Source organism: Erinaceus europaeus, chromosome 9 (assembly GCF_950295315.1).
Source record: "Erinaceus europaeus chromosome 9, mEriEur2.1, whole genome shotgun sequence".
NCBI classification, from domain to species: domain Eukaryota; kingdom Metazoa; phylum Chordata; class Mammalia; order Eulipotyphla; family Erinaceidae; genus Erinaceus; species Erinaceus europaeus.
Genome location: NC_080170.1, coordinates 67,391,454 through 67,417,446, shown reverse-complemented (window position 1 = coordinate 67,417,446; position 25,993 = coordinate 67,391,454). Strand labels below are relative to the sequence as shown.

General features: G+C 51.2%; 1 protein-coding gene across 2 annotated transcripts; it reads right to left on the bottom strand.

Moving 5' to 3' along the window:
• Window positions 1-178: 178 nt before the first annotated feature.
• On the bottom strand, window positions 179-24,271 carry NECTIN4 (nectin cell adhesion molecule 4). Of its 2 annotated transcripts, XM_060198147.1 has the most exons (9): window positions 23,983-24,271; window positions 12,778-13,137; window positions 8,101-8,391; window positions 6,677-6,797; window positions 3,676-3,824; window positions 3,366-3,522; window positions 2,233-2,308; window positions 1,890-1,964; window positions 179-1,636 (listed from the first exon to the last, which is right to left on the bottom strand). In XM_060198147.1, the coding sequence occupies exons 1-9, from the start codon at window positions 24,056-24,058 to the stop codon at window positions 1,409-1,411; spliced, it is 1,533 nt and encodes a 510-aa protein (XP_060054130.1). In that variant the 5' UTR covers window positions 24,059-24,271; the 3' UTR covers window positions 179-1,408. The 2 variants fall into 2 exon arrangements, with proteins under 2 accessions (XP_060054130.1, XP_060054131.1); XM_060198148.1 differs by lacking the exon at window positions 1,890-1,964.
• Between the last annotated feature and the right edge of the window lie 1,722 nt (window positions 24,272-25,993).

Here is a 25,993-nt window from a genome sequence, read left to right as displayed (position 1 = left end):
AAACTGCCTCTCCTAGAAGGGACAAGGGATCTCCTCTCCTTCCCGGGGGTCCCAGAGAAGCAAGTGAGCTCCTCCTCGGGTGACTTCTTTCCCTGCTTTCTCCCAGAGGGAGCCCAGAGCCAGTGTGCTGAGACAAGAATCCTCGGGACTCTAGGAGCAAAACAGGCATGAGGAGGAACAGGTTTTATCTGTTTATTGAAAAACAGAAGATTGCACTATGTACACATATGCACATATTTACACAGACTGTACACATGGCCTAGCTTCAGACTTAGGTCCCTCAATGCTGGAGATCTAATAGCCAATCTTGGGGAGAGAGGCAGGGGTCCCTCCAGGGTCTAAGAACTAAGTCTGGAGGTCCTAGATAAACCTGTTTGGGTGGCCTTCTCTAAGGTCGACTCTTCCCGGAGAAACTGCCAGAAGGGCCAGAATCAGTAACCTCTGGAAAAGGAAAGACTCAGCTTCCTTAGCTGCAATCACCTTCTTTGTCTCACACCACAAGGACACCAGGAGCTCTTGTCACTCAGTCCTCACAACTCCTAAAGGTCACCACTGGTCATAAGAGGGGGCAGAATTTGGCTACCCAAAGGCCTCAACCCCCCCTGTCCTCCCTTAGCTATCATGCCCCAAATTCCCACTGCCACCACCTAAACCCCCAAATCTCAGACCCACTCCCCAGAGGCTGCCTGGGTTTGGAGGCCCAAAGGGAACACCTTTGGGATCTGGATGAGTGGGTGCAGGCAGGTCTGGCTCTCCCAGTGATAACCAAGGTCCACATCAGAACAAGTCTTCCAAGGATTTGGACTCTATTCAAGACTTCAGAGTGGAGGGTCATAAAGTACCCCTTTGAGAGAGGTGTATTTACAAAAGGTATGTACACAGGGCAGACCCATGGCCACCAGAGGGCAGAGGCTTCTTCAGTGGCTGTCCTGACTTCTGGAAGGCCCTCTGCTCTGAGGCCACTTTGCATTGACCTCCCTGGAGCCCCTGGAGTTGGGGAGCCCGGCTCCCCAGTCCTCTGAGGCCAGAGTGCAGCTCCAGCTATGCCCGCACACCTGGTCTGGCCCACATGTCTGCTTCCCTCCTCCAACCTCTGGGCCCATAATACTGCTCTGGGGTCTGAGGACACATGGCCAGACACACATGTGCACACACACACACACACACACACACACACATACACACACACACACACACACACACACGCACATACGTGCACACACACACACACAAGCACTGGATGCTTGTAGTGGCCTGCACACATGGAAGAGTTGGAGGAGAAGGTCTGAGCAGCCAGTGGAGGTGGGGGAATCATCTTCCTGGAGAGAGGTGGTGCCTTGGGAGGGCCCTCTGTCCCCCCACAAGGAACAGAAGAAGCCAGATCTGGAGGGAGAGAGGCACGCTGGAGTCAGACAAGGTGGCCGCGCCCATTGATGTAGATGCCATTGCCGGTGGGCTTGGCCCGCAGAGTCCCATTCTCCTGTATGAAGTGGTTCATGGCCTGCTTGATACCCTCATCCTCCTGGTCCTCATCCTCCTCTGCCCGCCCTGAGCCTGGTGCCAACAGCTCCGTCTGTGTCTCAATCTCCCGCACAGTGGTCAGTGTGGAATAGCTGCGACCTTCTGGCTCTTCACTCTGAGGGCCAAGACAGACAGGCAGCAGGTTGGACAAAGGATACCAGCAGGGTAGCAAGGGGGCATGGGGACAGGGCTGGGGTATAGGGTCAGAGGTCAGGCCCAGCAGGAGTGAAAGTGGTCTCAGAGAAGGGCCCAGGAGCAGGGGTGAGGGGACAAAGGAGTGCTCAGCAGGGGCCACTTAGGGGTCCTCTGTCCCCCCATATCAGGGACCAGGAGAGTGGCAGGGACGCCGGTGGGGCCGGGGGCCTCACCATCACAGAGCAGCTACTGTTGTCCTTGAGACTATCAGGGTGGCCCTCGGCTCTCAGCCCTACACTCTCCTCCGGCTGTGGGTGCCATAGGAGAGGAGTCAGCCCAGGGCACTCTCCTGGCCCCCCTCCTGAGTGCCACTTCTGTCCTCCACCTGCTGCTCCCACACCACCAGCCCCCATCTCCTCTACACAGATGTCCTCACCCCACACACACAGCCCACAGCAGCCTCTCTCAAGACAGCCCCCTCAACTCCAGTCCCCACCCCGGCCCTAATCCCTAATTAACACCATACCTGCAGGGGTGTGCACCTATTGAGCAGGGTGTTCTAATCCTCACACATACCTGGCTCCTGGGGTCTGAGTGATGGGAGTGCAGCCTACGGATGGAGTTCTCCCTGGTCAATGTCAGCTCCTCTTCACTGCAAAGACACCCTCATCAGGAGCCCAGGGCAGTAGCAGCCTCCCTAGATCTGGCTGGAGTGTATGGGTGCTGCCCTGCCCTGCCCCGCCCTGCCCTGCCCTGCCCTGCCCTGCCCTGCCCTGCACTGTGGTGGGCTTGAAGCCATAGGCTTGTGTGTGCACACATGTGAGCTTGAGTGAGTACATATGTGCATGAGAATACCTATGTTAGTAGGTATTCACAAGCATATGCTTGTGTGTATACCAGCTGTGGGCATGTATGCAAACATGTGTGGGCATGCATGCACACACATGCGTATCAGGTACGTATGTGCACACTGTGTACCCCAAATGTATGTATGTATGTATGTGTATGTATGTATATTGTGTGCATACACACAAGCTTGAGTGGGTACATGTGTGCATAAGAGTGCATATATGTGTGTGTTTGCCAGCCAGCTGTGTTCATGCATAGATATATGTATGTGGATGCACATAAACATATGTGTATGCACCAGGTACATGTGTATATGTATCACAAATACATGTGTGTATACAGTGTGTACACATGTGAGCTTGAGTAGGTACATACATTCATATGCATGTGTGCATGCTAGATGTGTTCATGCACACATATATGGGCATGTAGATACAAATGTACCCATTAGGTGTGCATACATATGCATGCATAGATACATGTACTATACACTGTGTACACATATGAGCATGAGTGGGTGTTTGTATGCATGAAAGTGTCTGCATGTATTTATATGCATATATGTATACATGTGTGTTGGGTGTGCATACACTTGTGAACTTGAATGTGTACAGGTATTGTGAGAGTGTGTGCATTATATGCATGTGTGTACATACCCATGCGTGTGCATGTCAGGTGCATGTGTTCACACGTGTGTGGATGTGTTTGAAGTGTGGCATATGTGCAGTGCATATGCTTTTGGTGACACCAGGCCTGCCTCTGGCTCTCAGTCACGTCCCACCTGGGGTCTATGAGCCTTATCCGCAGGTCCCCAGTCCCCTTCCTCCCTTACCTCCTCCTGGTGGGCCCCCAGGACTCACTATTTCTGGGTCATCTGCTGGGCCTTGCGCCGGTGATATCGGGACATGAGCACCACCACCACCACCAGGAGGCAGAGGAGCAGTGCAGCGATGACGCCCACCACCACCACGGAGGCTGACACCAGGTCCACCTGCTGACCTTGTGCCTCCTCAGGGCCTGGGGGGGATGCACAGGACTGTGTCAGCTGAGCCAGGACCTGCTCCCCAAGCCCCCAGGCCTGACTCTCAGAACATCATGCCACTCGGAGAAGGGCTTGCCATCCACTGAGCCACCTCCACCCACCCCAGTCCCTCACATCCCCCTGCTCACCTATGACCTCCACAGTGACACGAGAGTCCCTGGATGACAGTGCATTGCTGACATGGCAGACATAGGTGCCGCTGTGTTCAGGGGTCAGTGGAGGAAAGCCCAAGGTGTCCCCCTCAGCGTGAACCCCACTGGGGAGAGGCCCATCCAGCCTGGAGGACAGGGAGACTGCTGGGTGCTGGCCAAGGCATCTGGGGTGCTGCCACCCAGCATGCCCAGGCAGCTCTCCCCTATGACGTCACCCTACACCTCCAGCTGTTCCCACGGTGCCCCTCCCTCCCCCAGGCAGGTCCAGGCAGAGACCCTCCTCCTGGCTGCCTGGCCTGACCTGGGCACCCACATACAGGCTGGGGGGAGAGCTGTATGGACTCCTTGAAGCATCACATCACTGGGTGCCAGGCACCAGGGAGCTGTGTGTGAAGCACACACAGGGATGCCCTATGCCAGGTCTGGCTCAGCTCTACAAGCAAAGAGTGACAGCAGGAATGCATAAGTCCCTACAGCATGACATCACAAGGCTACCAGCACAGCTCATCACTCACAGGAGGACACATGTGCACCTGACCCTCCTACTTTACTCCCCCCACCTCTCTGACCCTGGAGCAAACCTAGGATTCCTACAGAGACCATGGGAGGGGCAGCTGGCTTCACAAGAGTGACATCAGCTGTCTCTTTTTGTCCTATCCACTTAGGCACTTCCGTGTATACATAAAATATTAATAATTAGCTATTCGCTATGTTTTATCATTTAAAAGTAACGGTGAGAAGCTGGGAAGGTGGCTCAGTATGTAGAGTGCAGGACTTGCAAGTGCCCATGAGGCTCTGGGTTAGCTCCCCAGCACCAACCAAATAAACAATATATATATTTTTAAAGTCCAAGCATTCCATTGGATGGTGGCCTGCGAGGTGGCACAGCAGGTAATACCTCCAACCTGCAAGCATGGAGTCCTAAGCTTGATCCCTGTCTGCCAGATGCTCTAGTTCAATCAATCTATCTATCCATCGATCGATCGATCTATCTGTCTTTGTTTCCAGGGTTATCACTGGGACTCAAGGCTGATATTAAAAAATCCATGGCTCTTGACCATTTTTTCCATTTTTTTTTCCTTTTTAAAAAATTTATTTTATTTATTAATGAGAGAAATAGGAAGAGGGAGAGAGGGAACCAGACATCACTCTGGTACATGTGCTGCTGGGGAATTGTACTCAGGACTTCATGCTTGAAGGTATAATGTGTTATCCACTATGCCACCTCCTGGACTACCTTTTTTATTTTTCCTTTCTACTCTATTGTTACTTGACAGAACAGAGAGAAATTGAGAGGAAAGGGGAGATAGAGAGGGAGAAAGAAAGATAGACACTTGCAGCACTGTTTCAGCACTCATGAAGTGTCCCCACTACAGGTAGGAAGCAGGGGCTCAAAACTGGGTCCTTGAATGGGTCTTTGCACATAGTACTATATGCAATTAACCAATGTGCTACCAATTGGACCCCTCTATTTTTCTCACTCACTCTCTCTCTCTCTCTCTCTTTTTAATTATCTTTATTTATTTATTGGATAGAGACAGCCAGAAATCAAGAGGCAAGATGGTGATAGAGAGGTAGAGAGACATAGAGACTCCTGAGCCCTGCTTCACCACTTGCTAAGTTTTCCACCTTGCAGGTGGGGACTTCTATCTCTCCATTAATAAGTGAATTTTTTTTTTTGCCTCCAGGGTTATCGCTGGGGTTCGGTGCAGTGCCTGCACTATGAATCCATTGCTCCTGGAGGCCATTTTTCCCATTTTGTTGCCCTTGTTGTGGCACTTTTTATAGTTGTTATTGTTGCTATTGTTGTCATAGCTGTTGTTGTTGTTGTTGGATAGGACAGAGAGAAATTGAGAGAGGAGGGGAAGACAGAGAGGAGGAGAGAAAGATAGATACCTGCAGACCTGCTTCACTGCTTGTAAAGCAGGTGGGGATATGGGGGCTTGAACCAAGATCCTTACAGTGGTCCTTGCGCTTTGCACCATGTGCGCTTAACCTGCAGCACTAACACCCAGTTCCCAATAAGTGAATCTTTTTAAAAATGTAAAAAGTCAGGGCCAGGTGGTGGTGCACCTGATTGAGTGCACATGCTACAATGCACAAGGGCCTGGTTCTAGCCCCAAGCCCCTACCTACAGGGGGAAAGATTCACAAGTGGTTAAGCAGTGCTACAGATGACACTGCCTCTCTCCCTCTCTATCTCCACACTCCCTTCTCAATTCTCTCTGTCTCTACCCAAGTAAATAAATTAATTAAATATTTTAAAAATGTATATATGTAAAATTAACTTAAAAAGTAACATTAGTAACTCTATGGATGAAGAAGCAGTATTTTTGCATTCTCTCTCACCCTCTTTCTCTCCCTCACTTCCCATAAAAGAAAATAAGTAAATAACTGGGCCAGAAGATGTGGCTCAGGAGTAGAGCACACAAATGTGATCCTAAATCCAATCACTGGAACTGCATAAAATTTTTTTAAAAATCTAAAAGTTAGTGGGGAGGGGACTGGGTGGAGGAGCACCCAGTAAAGCACATACATTACCATGCCCTAGGATCTGGGTTCAAGCTCCTGGTCCCCACCTACAGGGGGGAAGCTTCATGAGCGGTGAAGCAGGGCTGCAGGTGTCTATCTCTCCCTCTCTCCATCCTTCCTCTCTAATTATCTCTGTTTCTATTAAATAAAAGAAAGAAGGGAAGACCACCAGGAAAGGTGGATTCAGCATGCAGGCACCAAACCTCAGTGATAACCTTAAAGGCAAAATAATAATGTTTATTTTAATTTCTAAAGACTTATCAGCCTGCTCCCTGCTTGAGGACCACGTATCCCCCAACTCAGAGTCACAAGTTAATAATCGTATCTGGTGACCAGGTGTACACTAACTACCTGAACATGTGCTCCAATTTATTTGGGGCTCTGACTGCACTGCCACAGCCCATAATTAATGTGTGCCCTTTAAAGTGGGAGGGGCAGGCCCTTACCGAGTCCAGTTGTAGGATGGTGGTGGCTCCCCCTCACTGAGGCATTTGAGTGTGGCTCCCTCTCGGCCCACATGCCACAGCTTCTGGTCTTCTAGGCCTCTGACAGAGGCCTCCGCTAGGACTGGAAGGAAGGTGGGAAGAGAACAAAAGGGCTGAGCCTTGGACCCTGTCTGGAGCCACCCTGGCCCTTTCCCATGCCTGCCCCCACCACCACACCTTCCTCCCCCACCCGCTCCACCTCCAGCTCCAGCATCAGCTCCAGATGCAGAGCTGGCCAGACTCTCATTTCCCTAGGACTATTCCTTATGAGCCCACTGTTGGATGGATCCATGTGGGTTTAGCCCAGTCATGATCCTTGAAGTCCGTTGCTCTGTCTCCTGAGGTCACACTTTCCCAGAGTCCCCTGTGGCCCTCACACAACACTCTTGACAGAACAAGAGCCCAGGCAAGGTCCCAGTCCTCTCAAGTCATTCATTTGTAACACAATTCATTTTGTAATCATTTTGTAACACTGTTCATTTGTAATCCCAATTCTACATCAGGGAGGGTCTCCATGTCCAAGATCCAGCCCAGTATGACCTGCTTTCCTTCCATTTCCTTTCATTCCTGCCATAGTCCTACAAACTGGGCCCAGTTATTTTTCATTTAGATGGAGGTAGAAAGGCAAAAAATCAGAGAGTGAGTGAATGTGTGTGTGTGTGTGTGTGTGTGTGTGTGTGTGTGTGTGTGTGTGTGTGTGTGTGTGAGAGAGAGAGAGAGAGAGAGAGAGAGAGAGAGAGAATGGCTACAATTCTTCTCCAGTGCAGTGGAGGCCAAGCTCAAGCCTGGGTCATATACATGGCAAAGCAGTCCACTATCCAATTAAGCTGTTTCACTGGCATACTTTTTGTTGTTTGTTTGTTTAGAAAGATGCATAGAGATGACAAGAGAGTGAAAGAGACCATAGCGTGACCACTAAAGATTCCCTCAGTTGGGGGCCAGGCTGCAACCTGGGTCTCGCACATGGCAAAGCAGTACACTATCCAAGTGAGCTATTTTTCTGGCCCAAATTTGGCCTAATTCTGTCCATCCTGCTGGTGAAGAAGTTGAAGCCCCCAGTGAGAGGATGTAACCGCTGATAATGCGTAGAACCAGGGGCAGCTCCACTGCTGAGCTGTCTCCAAATCTTAACCTGTGTGGTTTACAATGTGCTTTTGAGTTCCTATTGATAATTGGATCTTCCTAAAGACAGGGACCCCAGGCCACAATCCTTAGGGAAGAAGAAGATGCTAGAGGCCAGAGAAAGCTCAGTCTCAGAGGGTCATCTGGAACCTCCATTTTGCACTAGTGCTCTCTCAGTCATACATGGTGTGTCCCTTCTACTCCCTGGCCAACTGGCAGATGACTCTGGGTTTCCTGGGGCCTGTCCTGTATTCAGTACTCACAGGCCACGTGAAGGATGTGGGTGATCCTCTGATTCTGCAGCAGCCCGGGGTGAGACACCACACAGGTGAGGGGCTGCCGGTTCATGCTACGGCTGGGCACTAGGTGGAACTCAGAGGTAACAGCTGCCGAGCGGGTGTGCTGGAAGGAGCGGATGGAGGCCATGCCCTTGACTTCCGTGTCCCAGGTCACACTAGGGGCTGGGCTGCCCTCAGCAGTGCAGGAGGCAGCCAGTGTCAGGCCCTGGCCTTCTTCCAGGGCTGGGCCAGGATTCAGTGAGGGCAGGGGGGGCACTGCAAGGGGGAGAAGCAGACACCACAGTGGAATTAGAGTGGAGGCCACAAAGTGGGGTGCAAAGCCACAGAACCCCCATTTTTTTGTTTTTGAACCTGGGACCTCGGAGCCACAGGCACAAGAGACTCTTTGCATTACCATTATGCCACCTATCCCTGCCCAGCACCACTGTTTCGCTACTTTTCTTTCTTTTGAAAAACTTCTAATTATATATTTGTTTATTTATTTATTCATGGATAGGGACAGAGAGAAACTGAGGGGGGAGGAGGTAAAGAGAGAAAGAGACAGAGAGATACCTGCAGCATTGCTTCACCACTTAAGAAGCTTTCCCCCTGCAGGTGAGGACCAGGGACTTGATCCTGGGTTCTTGCACACTGCACTATGTGTGCTTAACCAGGTGCACCACCTCCTGACCCCCCACTGCTTTGTTTTGCTTTGCTTCTTTCTTTCTTTCTTCTCCCTCCGCCTTTTTTTTTTTTTTTTAATCAGAGCACTGCTTAGCTCTGACTTATGGTGATGCAGGCAGTCAACTGAACCTCGAACATGGCATGAAAGTTTGTTTGAATAATCACTATGCTATCTCCTCTGCCTTGATTTTTTTTAAACTTGATTTTTATCTGATAGGACAGAAAGAAACTGAGAGTGAAGGGAGATAGAGAAGAGAGAGGAGACAACTACAGTCCTGCTCCACCACTCATGAAGCCTCCCCTGCTGCAGGTGGCTTGAACCTGGGTCGTGCCCATCTCCCTATTTGTTGCTTTTCTTTTTCTGTCTTATTTTTGCTGCTGGGACAGCATAGAAGGGATTGCATCTGACTCTGTTCCTCTCTCTGATGTAGGAATGAATGATGTAGGTTAAGAATTAGCATGGGTCATTTCAAAAATAAAAATAATGAAGCAATTACAGAAAATAACCAGATGCTATTGACATCATCATCATCATCATCATCATCACTGTGTCATTTATGAAGTATTTGCTAGGGAGCCAAAGACTTCAGACCTCACCCAATCCCAGCCACATGTCATGAGGTGGGGCTGGCCTTTCCCAGGAGACAGCTTAATGGTTATACAAAAGACTTTTATGCCTGGGGCTCAGTGGTCTGAGGTTCAATCCCCTATATTGCAATAATCCAGACCTAAGAAGTGTTCTAGCAAAACAAATAAACAAACAAATAAATTAGCAGCCTAGGAGGATGCACAGGGGTAGAGCATGGGATTCGAAGGCATGGGATTCAATCCCCAGAACTATATATGCCAGAGTGATACTCCGATTCTCTCATTTATAAATAAATATCTTTAGGGCTGATAAAATAGCTCTCCTAGATAACAACCCAGATTCAAGCCTGGCCCCCACCTCACTGAGGGAAGCTTCAGTGCTATAGTCTCTTTCACTCTCTCTATCTCTGTCACTATCTGGAAAAGTCATCTCAGAGTGGAGATAACCATTATTTTTATTTATAAATAAATAAGATAAAGCAAAGCTATTTTTAAAAGGTCTTCTTTTCTTTTTTAAAAAATATTTATTTATTCTCTTTTGTTGCCCTTGTTGTTTTATTGTTGTAGTTATTATTGTTGTTGTGTTGTAGTTATTGATGTCATTGTTGTTGGATAGGACAGAGAGAAATCAAGAAAGGAGGGAAAGACAGAGAGGGGGAGAGAAAGATTGACACCTGCAGACCTGCTTTACTGCTTGTGAAGTGACTCCCCTGCAGGTGGGGAGCTGGGGGCTCAAACCAGGATCCTTAGGCCGGTCCTTGTGCTTTGCACCACATGCACTTAACCCGCTATGCTAGGTCTTTTTCTTTATCTCCATAACTAACTCACAGTCTAAGCACAGGCTGAACTTGACTAAAGTTGAGAGCATCCATGAACCACAAGTGTCCACAAAGCAAAGTGTGATTCAGAGGTGAGGATGGCTACCCTCACTCTCAGTTGGGACCAAGGCAAGCAGTGGCCTGTTGGCACTTATTGCTCCCAGCGGCTAGCTGGGCCAGCCTGAACACACCCAGGACCTCATTCCCAACTTTGCCTTTTTTTTTTTAAGATTTATTTATTTATGAGAAAGATTAGGTGGGAGAGATGAGAGAGAGAGAGCAAGAAAACACCAAGGCATCAATCACTCTGGCACAAGAGATGCTGGGGCCCAACTTGGAATCTCATGCTTGAGAGAGTCCAATGCTTTTTTCATTGCACCACCTGCAGGTTTAACCAGGCTAAACAACGGTCTTTAGTAAAACTGTTATGAAGCCCTGTACACTTAACTTGGGCTCCACAAAGGTGCAAAGCTCTTTGAAAGTCTGTTGTGCAGTAATTGGGGAAATAACTGGTAGAGCAACACACTTGCACATCTGAGGTTTCCAGTTTGAGCATTGGTGCCAATGTGCCAGAGTACTACTGCTCTGGCTTGTCTATTTCATGTGAAACTCTTATTAAATGTAATAAGAAGTTTGTTTTCTTTTCTTTTCTTTTATACATTTTTGCCACCAGGGTTATCGCTGGGGCTCGGTACCTGAACAACAACTTCATCATTTCTGGCAGCCATTTTTTTCTCTCATTTTGGATGGAAGGTGAGAGGCAGAAAGAGAGAGAAAGGGCAAAAAACAGAGATACCTGCAGCACTGCTCTACTGCTGATGGACAGTTTTTATTGATTTTGTCTGTTTTTGATTTGTTTTTGTTTTTGATAGAGGCAGAGAGAGTGATTGAGATCACAGCACTAAAATTTCCTTCAATGCAGTGAGGGTCACACTCAAAGCTGGGACACACACACACTTTGCAGGTGGGAATCACAGGCTTGAACCCAGGTCCTCATGCATAGTAATATGGGCACTTTATTGGGTGGCCCATCACCCCATCCTATAAATAGATCTTTCAAAATATATTAAAACCAGTAACCTAAAAGGTGACACAACACATAAAGCATGAAATCCCAAGTTCGATCCCTAGCATCATATTGCTAGAGTGATGTCCTGGCACTCTCTCTCACTCTCCCTCATCAATTAATCAATTTTTTTAAAAAATCAGGAGCAGAGCTGGGGTGATCACATAGTGGTTATGCAAAAAGACTCTAATGTCTGAGGCAGCAAAGTTGCCAGATTCAATCTCCAGCACCACTATAAGCCAGAGCTGAAAAGAGCTTTGGTAAAAATAATAACAGGGGGAAGGGTGGGGGGAGGGGCGGGGGGTGATGGCACACCTGGTTGAGCACACATGTTGCAATGAGCAAGGATCTAGGTTTGAGCCCCCAGTCCCCACCTGCATGGGGAAAGCTTTGCAAGTGGTGAAGCGGAGATGTGGGTGTCTCTCATTCTCTCACTTTCTCTATCACCCCCTTCCCTCTCACTTCCTGGCTGTCTCTATCCAATAAATAAATAAAATTTAAAAAATAAAAATAAAATAATAACAGAGGACTGGGTGGTAGCACATCTGGTTGAATACACACATTACCATGCACAACCACCAGGGTTTAAATTTTGGATCCTCACCTGCAGGGGGTAAGCTTCAGGGGCAGTGAAACAGTGCTACAGGTGTCTCCCTTTCTCTCTCCCTCTTTTTTTTTTTTTTTAACCAGGCCACTGATCAGCTCTGACTTATGGTGGTGTGGGGGATTGAACCTGGGACCTTGGAGCCTCAAGCACAAGAGTCTCTTTGCATAACCATTATGCTATCTACTCTCTCTCTTTTCCATTTTTGTTCTTGCTGCTGCTGATATTGGATAGGACAGAAAGAAATTGAGAGGGGAGAAGACGGAGAAGGGGAAAAAAAGATAGACACCTGAAGACCTGCTTCACTGCTTGGGAGGCAACCCCCCTGCAGGTGGGGAGCCTGGGGCTCGAACTGGGATGCTTGCACCAGTCCTTGGGCTTCACACTATGTGAGCTTAACCTGGTGCACTACCACCAACCCACCCTTCCACACACACACACTCTCCCCCCCTTTTAATAATTTATTTCTTAGTAAGAAAGATAGGAGAGAGAAAGAACCAGCCATCTCTCTGGTACATTTGCTGCCGGGGATTGAACTCAGGACCTCCTGCTTGAGAGTCCAATGCTTTATCTACTGTGCCACCTCCCAGACCACTCTCTCTCCCTTCTCTCAATTTCTGCCCTATCAATAGAAATAAATTAATAGAAATCTCTGATTAAAATAATAGTGGTAAAATAAAATAAAATAAAAATCAGAAACAAACAGGGCCATCTGAACCTAGATATTTCAGTTCAACGGAGGGAATGGAGAGTGGACTCTTGTCCAAGGCCAGTGGTGCTCTGTCTGGTGTGCTAGAGTCACTAGGAAAAACTTTGTGGGTGGAAGGGGCCCCCTGGTCCTACAGACTTCACTGCTGCCGTTTTCCAGCACCTCACCCACCCCACCCCTGCACCCCACTCACCCAGCACACGAAGCCGCAGACGCGCCTGGAAGGAGCCTGCCGGGAAGGTGCTGACCCGGCACTCATACTCGCCCTCGTCTGCCTGCACCGCATTGCGCAGCAACACCGCGCCATCGTGGGGGCTGCGCGGGGGCCCCGGCTGCTCCACGCGGCCCTGGTAGGCCTCGCCCACGTGCAGCCCGTACAGTGAGTGCAGCAGTGCCAGCTCCCGAGAGCCCTCCTCTGCATCCAGCCGCGCCCAGGCCACCTGGCCCACCTGCTCGCCGGGGTCCCCACGGTAGAAGCAGGGTAGCTTGGCGTCCTGACCCAGCACCACTGTCACCACGTCTGAAGTCTCCAGCTCGCCTGCCTGGTAGCTGCCTGTGGAGGGTGTGTGTGTAGGGAAGGAGTATGGGGGTCAGAATCCACCAGACCTAAGGACACCTTTCCTGAAACTTGCAATGCTAGTGACCACAGGGAGCGGCTGGGGACAGGATGCTAATCACATCTGGGGGTGATTTGTGCTTACAAAGCACTGTGCAACATATTACCTCATTAGATCCACAAACCGTTCCCAGCAGGTGGGCGGTATTAACACCCGCTTAACAGATGAGGAAACTGAGCCCCAGTGAGAGAGCGGAAGTGGTTGCCCAGGCTGCAGGGAGGGACAGAAGCTAGCACACCCTTCCTGTCCTTGGAATTGCTAGGAGGAAGTTATATCCAGAGGAGAGGAACCCCACCTATGCCCTAGGGGACCTGCAGGCTAGCAGAACAGAGAAGTGGGTAACATGGCCCAGGAGGACCCAGGTCAGACTGTGGCATTGTCTCAGCCCCAGATGAGGGGGTCACAACAGCATGAACTTTCAAGACTGGCAGCAGGTTCTAGGAGCAGGCAGGGAGTGTGGGAAGGGTCCATCCCTTGGGCACATTCCTCTCATGGCTGGAAGATGAGAGCCCTGCTTCCCAGAGGGAGACAGCTATGTGCTGTAGGAGGAGAGGCACACAGACAGGAATGAGCAAGCCACTGGATTCACAGAGGCCCAGGAAGGCAAGATTGGGGCAGACACAATGCCAGGGCAGCCTGGCAGTTGGGACAGGGAGTAGGGGACAAGGGATCAGCAGGGGGTGGGGGGCAACTGGAGGAGGAGCCTTGAGGAACATTCAGGTCTGTTACCCCACAGCCTCCTGTGTACTTGGGGATTCACAGGCTGCCCTCATTCTTGGGGAAACTGTATGCATGGGTCTCCTGCATGAGCTGGGAGAAAGACTAAGAGGGCATTGCTGGGGAGAGGCCAAGGTGGGACCCCCACAGGGGGCAGGGACTGGAGGAGGAGTCAGGCAAATGGGCATGGAAACTGACCAGGATCAAGCCCCAGGAAAATCCCATGACAGGCAGAGGGATTCCAATCTGCCTAGAGAGGAAGCAGAGGTATCCCCAACACATGAGACCAGTGCAGAAGAAGCCAGTTTTCAAACAGACTCATCAGGACTTGGTCACTGTCCAAAAAGAGATAAGAGAGGAAAGAATCAGAGCAGAGCCCAGAGCCTAGGCTTCCTGCATGAGGGCTGAGAAGGGGGTGGGGCCTTGGGAAGCAGAGTCTGAAATCAGGGCTGAGGCAAGGCAGAGCTCCTCTCCTGGGCACTCTTCAATAGCACTTTATAGTTCGCTACCCATGAACTTCACACCCAGCTCCCTTTCCTTGGACCTGTGCCCAGTGCTCCCTGTCTCAGTGTGTCCTACTCATCCTCAAAGATTTTCGCTCAGATTCCACTTCCTCCTGAAGACCTCCTCCCCTGCCAGGCCCAGGCAGGCTCAGAGACTGTTCCTCTGGTTGTCCTTTCCTTGCCACCCCCCCACCCCTTCACTAGGCTTTCTCTCACGGATGGGCTTTGCCATCTTCTTGTTCACCCCTTTATACCCCCCACCCACCAGTCATAGTGCCTCAAGAGTAGAAGTGAGTCACCCGCCATACACAGGAATATGGTTCTGATTTAGTGTTTGGTGGTATGTGATCTTCATTCCTAGCATGTAATTGGTGCCCAGTAAGTGCTTGTCAGTGAATGGAATGCACAAATGGATGGGAGGATACATGAATGGATGAATGAGTGAATGAATGACTGAGTAGGTGAATGAAAGAATAATTGGATTAGTAGATAGATAAATGAGTAAATGAATTAGTGAGTAAATAAATGAGTGGATGAGTGAATAACAATGTGGATGAATAGGTGAATCAGTGAATGAATACAAGAATGAGTGGATAAATGAATGAGTGGGTAAGTGAATGGATAAGTGGGTTAGTGAATGAATGAATAGATGAATCAGTGAATGGATAAATGGGTAAGTGGATAAATGAATGAATGAGATATGTGCACAGGGAGGAAGAATGAGTAGTTCGGCTGGGCCAGACTGGGAGGGGTGGCATGGTAACTATGAGGTACAGATAGGATGAGCTGATAGCTAGGTTCACTGCCCAAGGGATTGGACAGAGTAGGACAGGAGGGGCACAAGGAGAAAGAGTGGCACCCCACCATTGAACATCAGAGGGATCCAGGGAGGCCAAGTCTGGGCACAGAAAGAGGGTCCCTCTGGCAAGATGGAGGGAAGGAGGGAGGGTACTGTTCACAGCTGGGAGGGCCCCACTGGACGGGACCAACTTGCAGGGCCAGATACCAGGGCCCTGACCCGCCTGAGCTGTTGCAGGTCCCACCCAGCCCAACCTTAGTCCAGCAAGCCACCCACACCCTCCTGCCACCTCCCCCTGGCAATAGGTGAGCAGGGCAGCCCAGAAGGTAGGGGTGTGTGTGTGTGTGTGTGTGTGTGTGTGTTTGTGTGTGTGTGTGTGTGTGTGTGTGTGTGTGTGTGTGTGTGTGTGTGTGTGTGTGTAGGGGGACACCATTGGTGTCTGTAGGGCTCCTGTCCTCAGAAACACACAAACCCTCTTAAAGACTATCTAGGGAGAATCTCACCCCTCCCCTGTCACCTGTCCCCAACACAATCACCCACCTCTCCCCAGAATGCCCTCTAACAGCAGGCTGTGAGAGCCTGCCCCTCCACATCCCAGCTGAGGAGTTCAGGTCTCCTCTCCAAAAGTGACAAGACCAAGCTCTGCAGGATGAAGAACCTGGTAAGACAGGAAAGTCCTTCCTGGGACTCTCCCACAGCCCTCATTGTCCCAAATAATCCACTCTTTGGTTCAGGGCAACACCCTCTTCTGGTTCACACACATGTAGGCTCACACTGACAAGATAGACACACAGACACACCCACACACGTATACACTCAGACACACATGCACATAAACACATGGGCAGCCTGGGAGGTGGCACAGTGGGTGAAGCATTGAACCCTCAAGCACAAGGTCCTGAGTCTGAGCCCAGGCTTGCATATACCAGAGTGATGTTCTGGTTCGCTCTCTCTCATTGAATAATAAGTAATCTTTGGGGGGGAGATAGAAGAACAGAGAAAGACAAAAAAGATACACATATGGCCTTGAGGTTGCACAGTGGCTAGAGCACTGGATTTGCAAGGACAAGATCTAGAGTTCAAGCCCTAGCATTTGTCAGAGTCCATCCTTTCTTCCTTCCTTCCTTTCTTCCTTTTTTCTTTTTCTTTTTGCCTTCAGTTGATGGGACTCGGTGCTGGCACTATGAATCCTCTGCTCCTGGCAGCCATTTTTTGCTCCCCCACCCTGTCCCCATTTCGATAGGACAGAGAGGGAGAAAGACCTGCTTCACCCCTTGTGAAGTGTCCAAGCTGCAGATGGGAAGCAAGGGCTTGAACCTCAGGTCCTTGAACATAGTACTATATGCACTTCACTGGCTACACCACTGTCCAGCCCCCAACTTTCTTCTTTCTTTCGTTCTTTCTTTCTTTTCTCCTTCCTTCCTCCCTTCCTCCCTTTCCTTCTTTTTAGATAAAGACATGGGCATAGAGAAGACTGTGAAAGAGATCACAGCACCGAAGATTCCCCTTTTTTTTAATTAAAAAAAAATAAAGAGACCTCTTGACTTTGGATGATTTTTAATTTTTAATATTTATTTATTTATTGAATAAAGACAGCCAGAAATAGAGGGAAGAGAATGAGAGGGAAAAAGACAGAGAGATACCTACAACACTGCTTCCTGACTTGCAAAGCTTCCCCCCTGGAGGTGGGGACTGAGGGCTCGAACCCGGGTGCTTGCACACTGTAACGCACTGTAACATGTGTGCTAACCAGGTGCTCAGACCCCCAAAGTTTTTTTTTTGTTTTTTTTTAGATAGGACAGAAAGAAATGGAGAGAGGAGGGGAAGACAGAGAGGGGAGGAGAAAGACAGACACCTGTAGACCTGCTTCACCGCCTGTGAAGCGACTCTCCTGCAGGTGGGGAGCCAGGGGCTCAAACCCGGATCCTTATGTCTGTCCTTGCGCTTTGTGCCACATGCGCTTAACCCACTGTGCTACTGCCTGACTCCCCCCTGCCAAAAGCTTTTTTCAGTGTGCTGGTAGCAGGACTCAAATCTGAGTCATACACAGCACACTGTACCAGGGAGCTACTTTATCAGCCCTCATTCTGTCTCTCACTAACTCATAAATAATAATATCTAAACACACACATATTGGCCTGGGAGGTGGTGCAGTGGCTAAAGTACTGGACTTATAAAGTCCCAAATTCCATCCCAGGCACTAGTTGTCCCAGAGTAATGGTCTAGTCCCATCTCTCACTCCCCTCTCTCTTGATCAATAAATAAATATTTAGTTGGTCTGATAGGTGGTACAGTGGATAAAGCATTGGACTCTTGAGCAGGGGTAGATAGCATAATGATTACGCAAAAAGACTCTCATACCTGAGGCTCCAAGGTCCCAGGTTCAATCCCCCACACCACCATAAACCGAAGCTGAGTAGTGCTCTGGTTAAAAAAATAATGTGTTGGGGAGTTGGGCGGTAGCGCAGCGGGTTAAGCGCATGTGGCGCAAAGCACAAGGACCAACATAAGGATCCCAGTTTGAGCCCCCGGCTCCCCACCTGCAGGGAAGTCGCTTTACAAGCAGTGAAGCAGGTCTGCAGGTGTCTGTCTTTCTCTCCCCCTCTCTGTTTTCCCCTCCTCTCTCCATTTCTCTCTGTCCTGTCCAACAACAACATCAATAACAATAATAACTACAACAACAATGAAAAAAAAAAAAAGGGCAACAAAAGGGAAAATAAATAAGTATATAAAAAATGTATTGATGCTCAACAAATTGTTTGGCCTCATATGTTAACTCTCTTTTCAATCACCAGGTTCCAGATGCCACCTGGATGCTGGCTAGGCTTCCCTGGATTGAAGACCCCACCAATGTGTCCTGGAGCTCAGCTTCCCCAGAGACACACCTTACTAGGGAAAGAGAGAGGCAGACTGGGTGTATGGACCGACCAGTCAACGCCCATGTTCAGCGGGGAAGCAATTACAGAAGCCAGACCTTCTACCTTCAGCAACCCTCAACGACCCTGGGTCCATGCTCCCAGAGGGCTAGAGAAAGGGAAAGCTACCATGGGAGGGGGGGATTATGGGGATTGGGTGGTGGGAATTGTGTGGAGTTGTACCCCTTCTACCTTATGTTTTTGTTCACTAATCCTTTCTTAAATAAAAAATTTAAAAAAAAAATGTATTGAATTATGAACCATGAGGTCCTGAGTTCAATTCCCAGCAGCACATGCATCAGAGAGATGCTCTGACTCTCTTTCTCTCCTCCTATCTCTCATTGATAAAATATTAAAAATAAAGATAATTTTTTAAAAAGACACATTGGTGGTATAGTGCACAAAAGTAAAAGACCCTGGGGTAGGGGAGGGTTCAGGTCCTGGAACATGATGAGAGAAGGACCTAGAGGGAGTTGAAAACTGAGAAGTGTTACACGTGTACAAACTACCGTAATTTACTGTCTAATGTAATCTATTAATTTCTCCAATAAAGAAATAAAAAGACACACTGGTACACACACACACTCAGACACGCCCACACATGGGCACACAGGGACAGCACACTCATGTGCACAAATATATTCAAACAGACACACTGGTTGTAGGTAGAAAGCTCCCTTTCAGGGAGTCGGGCGGTAGTTCAGCAGGTTAATCGCATGTGGCGCCAAGCACAAGGACCAGCTTAAGGGTCCCGGTTCGAGCCCCTGGCTCCCCACCTGCAGGGGAGTCGCTTCACAGGCACAAGCAGGTCTGCAGGTGTCTATCTTTCTCTCCCCCTCTCTGTCTTCCCCTCCTTTCTCCATTTCTCTCTGTCTTATCTAATGATGACAACATCAATAACAACAATAATAACTACAACAATGAAAAGCAACAAGGGCAACAAAAGGGAAAATAAATAAATATAAAAAATATTTTAAAAGAAAGCTCCCTTTCAGAGTGCAGAGGCCCAGTGGCCCAGAGTCCCCAGCAGGTGGGGGCCAGGCCTGCCTCCCCCTCCCCACCCAGCTGCCTAAAGTCAGCACAGTGATGTCACCGCAGCAAGAAGGCACGCTGCCTGTCCAGCCAAGGTCCAGTGCCCACAGACACGCAGTGACCTCATGCAGTGGCGAAGCCCATGGCTGCTGACCAGCTGGGTTAGGGGTGGGGAAATGGGGGATTGGGAGGGTTGATGGCAGGACCCTCCTCTAGGCCCTCCTTCCTCCCCCTAGGGCAGCTGCAGGTTGCCTGCCTGCCTGCCAGTCAGTCTGTCGGTCCGGAGCTGGTGAATCAGATGGCACCAAGGCAGGCCCAGCCATAGCCACCACCAGCCACCACCTTGCGCAAGGAGAGAACAGGCCCAACTGGCCAGACGGGCTCCCTGCCCTGGCCAGGCCCCCATGGGCCTCTGTGGGGCCCTGCCCAGTGCACCCCGCCCGCTTCCAGACAGGCCCTCCATTCCTGCCTTGGGCTGGCTGGCTACTCCCTACCTGGCCTGGCCCCAGCCCTCCTGCCTGCCTCAGGCCTGACTTCAGCTTGCATGAGAGAGGAAACTGAGGCAGGCCGCTGCAAAGAGCAGAGGCTTTGAGGAAGGTGGCTCTTCTTCATAGCTGGTGCTTCTCCCTAGGGTCCCCTTCTGGTACATAGAAATGGGGGGTAAGGGCTGGGAAGAGGGGGAATGAGAGGGATCTAAGGGGGTGGCCTGTCTCCTTGCACAAACAGGGGAGCTTAGCACGTGCAGTCTCATCTGCTTCTATAAGCATCTGTGTGGTTGTCCACAGAACAGAAGGGTGTGTGAGTCTCCATACACTCTGTGACCATAATTCTGCACAACACACACACACACACACACACACACACACACAGTGAGAAGGGGCAGAGCATCACTGACACATGCATTGCTGGAGATCAAATTCAGGGCCTCAAGCTTGAAAGTACAACACTTTACTCACTGTGCCCCCTCCTAGGTGATACCACATTTCCAGTATTTTAATGTCAGTTATTCTGGGCTTCTGTGTATCATTCTGTCTGTCTGGGTTGCCTCTGGCCATGGTACAGCCCAGTTTTGGTGCCCTTCCCCCCAACTCCAGGTGGATCATTCCAGGTGTGTGGGGGGGAACCCAGGGATGAGGTCACTGTCACCCCCAGGCAATGGGAAAACTCATCAAGGGCAACCCTCCTCAAGGCACCCAACAAAAGCTCTCTCTACACTTTCTCTCTCCCTCTCTCTCCCTCTCTCTCTCTCTCTCTCTCTCTCTCTCACCACGCCCCTACTCCCTAGCACTGTGGCCCCCCAAGGAGGCCTCTCCCTGGGAATTTCTGTCAGTCCTGGCTGCTGCCACCACCAGAAAAACCAGCTCTCCTCCAGGCCTGCTCAAGCTGTCTGGTGTGGGTTTGTAGGGGGGAGGGGGGTGCCACTTAGGGGGAGGGGAGGGTCCCAAGGAGGGTCTCCTATGTTAACTCTTGCCTCTCCTCATCCACAGAAGCAGGCTTCTTCAGAGAGAGAACTGGAGTGCCTGGATGATTTGGGGTGAGGGTGAACAAGCAAGGGGACACTGAAGCCCCCTTCAATCCAGGACAGGTGACATTTGCCACCTAGCAAGCCCTCTCCTCACCTCACCCTCCCCCCAGCAAGCTCAGCCTTGGAACTTTGAACACCTGAGGCTGAGGTGCTCCCACTGCTTTCTCCCACCTCCCTGTTTACCCCCCATTGTCCTAAGCCCCCCAGCTTAACAAGAGCTTCCCAGCCTGGGCAAACCGCCATGGGCAGATTAGTGCCCGGGGAGGGGGGCCATACCATCCCCAGAACAATGGGAGGGGGCGGGCAGGAGCGGCCCTTGTGGGGTGCTGGCCCAGACACAGCTCCCAGCTCAGATAAGTCCCCTAAACCCCCCGGAGCCGAGTCTGAGCCACGCTGAGTCACCAGGGCAGCCTCACTGTGGGTGGGAGACCCTGAACACACCGTCTCCCAAAACCCCGACACTCAAGACCCCTCCACCCCCACCATCTTGCCAGCCACCCCCAAATTCAGCCAGCTCTGTCCCACCCCAAATCACAGTGCCAAACCCACTCTCAGGATGGGGGGGCAGGGAGGAAGAGAAACCATAAAGCAACAGGAGAAGCTCCTGAAGTCAAAGTGCCCCATCCAAACCCACCCCCACTTCAAGCCCTCCTCTGGGAGCTGCAGTGCCACCCTCCAGATCTGAATTTGACCTTTGCTCTGGGGGGCGGGGGTTTGAGTCTCAGATGCTACTCCTCAGCTCCAACCTCCCAGCCTCCCTTCTCTGCCTCAACAATCACTCCAAGGTATAGGTGGGAGGGCACCAAGTTCCTTTCTGAGCCTGCTCCCCAGTGTCAAGAGGACTCCAAAACCCTGGGGGGGGGGGAACAGCTGGAAGCCCCTCTGCCATCTATATGCCTGGGGGGAATCACCTTGGCCCAGTCCTCTGACACACTGGGAGAGGGGGAACACCAAGGTCATCAGGGCCATCATGGACTTCCCTGGGGTTCTTCCAGCCCTCTCATGGTGGCAGGGCAAGGGAGAGAGGGGGTGTTCAGGGAGGGGGTAGAAACAGGGACCAACCTCCCTCTGGGGTTCCCCTGGGCTGGGGTAGGTCCCTATAGACACAAGTGTCCTTCCCTTTCTAGGAAACCAACCTCAAACAAAGCACCTGATTCTCACCCAAGGAACCCCTGACAATAGTATCCCATAAGAGGGGGGACCTCAGTATGAGCCCTGCACCCCAGGGCAGGAGCTGGGGGAGGGGTAGGGAGGGGACCTCACCCGGAAACTCATCCCATTAAGGACAGACAAAGAGCCTTGGTGTACAGGCACCTCCCTAGCCTGGCTGGCTGCTCCCAGGGTGGGGCAGGGCCCTAGGGCTCAGCACCCTAGTGGCCAGGCATGGAATTGGGGGTGGGGGCTAGCTGAGACCCCACTGAGACAGAACTAGGACTCTCCCGCTCTGGTTGCTGTAGGAGCCTTCCTAGGCACCCCAGCACACCTTTTCCAGGACTAGATGGTCACAGCCACAGAGCATTAACTCCTACCTCTTGGTCTCCCTCAAGTTAGTTCCCCCACTGTCGGGGCCACCCCACAAAGCAGTGCAGAAGCATAGGGCCAGAACCCACTCCTGACCTCCTGAAGCCAAAGCTTTTTTGGAGACATGAAATTCTCCAGCCTTGGGGGCAAGAGGACACCAAACAAAGAATGGGATGACAGTGGAGCTGGGTCCCATCTGAGCTCCAGTCAGGAACTTGGAGTTCCCTGACTCCTGATATCTTCTCCACACCCCCCAGTCTGTGAAGGTTAGAGCAACAGTGAGATTCCCTGGGTGCCCACTTTAGGGGTAACCTCAGAGCTAGGCTGTGCCCCAGCACCTGGCCATCAGGCCTCAGGCAAACTGGCAGGGGGCTTTCCCCTTCCCTGGCTTCTCTTTGGGAAGAGCAGCCTGGTAGTGTGAGAAAGAGATGTGCCTGGCTTACTCTTACCTCTAAAGCTGATTGTCCTGCACCCCCTTTTGTGAGTCCCTAGTGCAGGTGACTGAGTGCAACCCAAGGGCAGGCTCTCAGATCTCACTCTTTCTCTCTGTTTTGCCATCTCAGAGCTAAAGGCATTAAAGGGTAAGTTCTCTAATTTCATTTCAGTTCAGAGATGGGGCAGTTCCATCCTCTGGAAGTGGGAGTGCTCCTAGGAAAGGGAGCCCTCAGTCCCCAGAACCTGCCTCACCCTCCAGCTGATCAGAAAGCAGGGTACTCTTCTCTGGAAGGTAGAGAGGAAGGTGAGGGGCTGGAGGGCTGAGCTGAGTGGGGAGCCAGGTTGGGACATTCTCATGAGCCCATCAGAGTGGAAGCAGCCCCTGCCTCCTGCATCTGGACCTAGCTTCCCAGCAACTTCAGCAGAAAATGGAGGGTTCCCCGGCCACTAAGGGTCCCCTGCTATTGCTTGGGATCTAAGAATCTGTCTTTCTCACTCCCTCCTTCCTGGAATGAATAACTCATGGACCAGACTTGTATGCACTCCCCCCCTCCACCCCACATCCACATAAACTTCCCCTGCTCCTCTCTGAAGCATCCCAAACTTACATTTGCTCTAGACACCAGGCAGGAGTGATGCAAGGGCCAAGGAATGACAGGGGAGAAGCGGGGGGGGGGGGGGGGGGAAAGGCCATACCCCAACTAGAAGTCACCCTTCCCTTCCCCCCCCCCCACTCATTCATACAGATCACCAGAATGTCCCAGGGAAAGGAATAGGGGGGCTCTAGATCCCCCCCATGCTAATTCCCCCTGACAGGTGGCCAAACACTCCAAGGCATCCTGGGGTCTGCAGCAGAGCCCAAAGTGCCCCATTCACTTCCTACACCCCTGTGACTGCACGCCACCCCAGCGCAGCCTGACTCAGCCTCTGTCAGCACTTCTGAACCTCCACGAAGTACAGGAGAGAAGGCCTCCCCCCTGCCTTTAACCTCCCTGATCATGGCACCAGTTGCTCCCAATCAGTTCTCCCATAGGTGACTTTGGTGGGGGGCTTTGGCAGAAGGGACTCAGACTTAGTGACCTCACCTAGGCACTGGAAGGGGACTCAAAGGGGGAAGTCTATAGGGGGAATCTTGAAAGGCATCCTTGCAACTGAGGTGGGAAGTTGGTTCCTGGGTCCAGAGACAGAAAGAGAGAGAAAGCATACATGTGTGGTGTGTGTGTGTGTGTGTGTGTGTGTGTGTGTGTGTGTGTGTGTGTGTGTGTGTGGTTGTATGTCTGTGTGTACGCACGCATCCATGAGAGCCAGGGATGCAGGGTCTAGGTCAGTCTTACCTGTCAAGGACGCTAACAGCAGCCATAGTAGACAGAACTCAGGCCACCGTGGCTTGGCTCCCAGGGACCACGCCATCGCTGGAAGGCAGGGCTGCCCAGTGTCTCTTCGTCCCACCACGTCCTCCCTGGGAGCCACCTTGGTCTGGGGAGGGTCCCAGATTCCTCGGGGCACCCACAGGGTTCTCTGTGAGCCTCACTGTGCCTGTTGGGCTGTGGCAGCCCCCCCAAGAAGTCGTACTTGGGAGCTCCGAGCTCCCCCAGAGCTGCTTCCCACGCCGCAGCCAACAACGACGGCAGAAACCTGGGAACCTGCTCAGCAGGTCAGAACAGGTGCGTCTCTGGGGGCCGGGCCTGGCACAGAGACTGCAGCCACCACCCCCACGGCCCCGGTGGCTAATGGGCGCCATGGAGGGCGGGCAGGAGGGAAGGACTTAGGGGGATTCTGGGCAGCTCCAGACTGCCCCCACCACCACCAAGAGTCTGTCCAGGGGTCTGGGAAGGGGGGTGTCTAACTGGTAGAAGAGTGAGGCACCAAGCTGGGTTGGACTTGTAAGCTGGGAAAGCACCCAAGCATCTCACACCCCAGGCCCTAGGGGGAAGGGGCAAGCCATGGGGGGACTCAGTGTTGAAGCCACAGAACCAAGGGATGTGGGGACAATCTGCCCAGGCAAGTCACCTTCCAGGTGGGGAAACTGAGGCCAAAGGGGGCATGGGTGAGCTGGGGACATGCAGCTTAGGTGGTGGTACAGTTGTTTTTTTCTTAATTTTTTTATTTATTGGATAGAGACAGCCAGAAATTGAGAGAATAGGAGGAGATAAAGAGGGAGGGAGACAGAGAGATGCCTGCAACACTGCTTCACCATTCACAAAGCTTTCCCCCTGCAGGTGGGAACTGGGGGCTTGAACCCAGGTCCTTTCATATTGTAACGTGTGTGCTCAACCAGGTGCACCACCACCCTACCCCTTTACTTTGTTCAGACACTACTGCCCCCAACAGGAAGCCAGTCCCAGTACCCCCAGAAAGAGCTAGAGTGTCCACTGAGATCCCCCTCCCCACCGAAGGCAGGAGATGGAACTGGCTGAAGGATGGTCTTCCAGCTTTCTGCCTTCTTGGCAGGCCTCTCTTGCAATCAGCACCCCTTGTCCTGTTCTCAAGTCCCAGATTACACCCAGACCACAAGAGAGAAAAAGGAGATCCCCTCCTCTGACCAGCCCACCCAGTCAGTGGACGAGAACACAGCTGTGACATTTGTAGAGAAGTTCTTGAATCCCTTTGCTCTAACTCCAAGTACACACTAGGGAAGTTGTGTGTTTCCAGCTAGTGGGGATGGGGGTTGAACAGAAACTGTACCCCAACATGTTGCTCTCTAGCCACTGTGAGATCAGGGGTACTAGCATTCCCCTTCTCAAGCTGACTTCAAAAGCCACACCCATGGAGCCCTCTCCAGCCCCTCCAGCCCTGCAACCCCCCCCTTCTGTTCATTCCCCAGAGCCCCTGTAATTTGTGAGCTCCTTATCTCCTGCACTAAATTGTAATTCCCAGGTGGAGCAGCATTGATGGGAGCCTGGGTGTGTGTGTGTGTGGGGGGGTTGCGGTCAAGGTCTGGTTGCTGTTCTGTGGCTGGATTGTCTACCTACCCCCCTCTTCTTCTTCTTTTTTTTTTAGGATTAGTGTTTTTTAATTTTATTTTTTGTTTTATTTTATTGGATATAGACAGTAAGAAACTGAAAGGGAAAGGGGGAGACAGAGAAGGAGAGAGGAAAGACACCTGCAGCACTGCTTCACCATTCATGAAACTTCCTCCCTGTATGTGGGAAACTGGGGCTTGAACCCAGGTCCTTGTGCATGGTAATGTGTGTGATCAACCAGGTGTTCCATCACCCAGCCTCCTGCCCTCTACTTTTAAAGAGAGGTGTTGGTAACCTGGCTGAAAGTCCATGTGCAAAGGCACAGCATTAGTAAAACCATCCCTGGGACCCCTGCCTCTGGACTTTAACTCCTCCCCTGGCA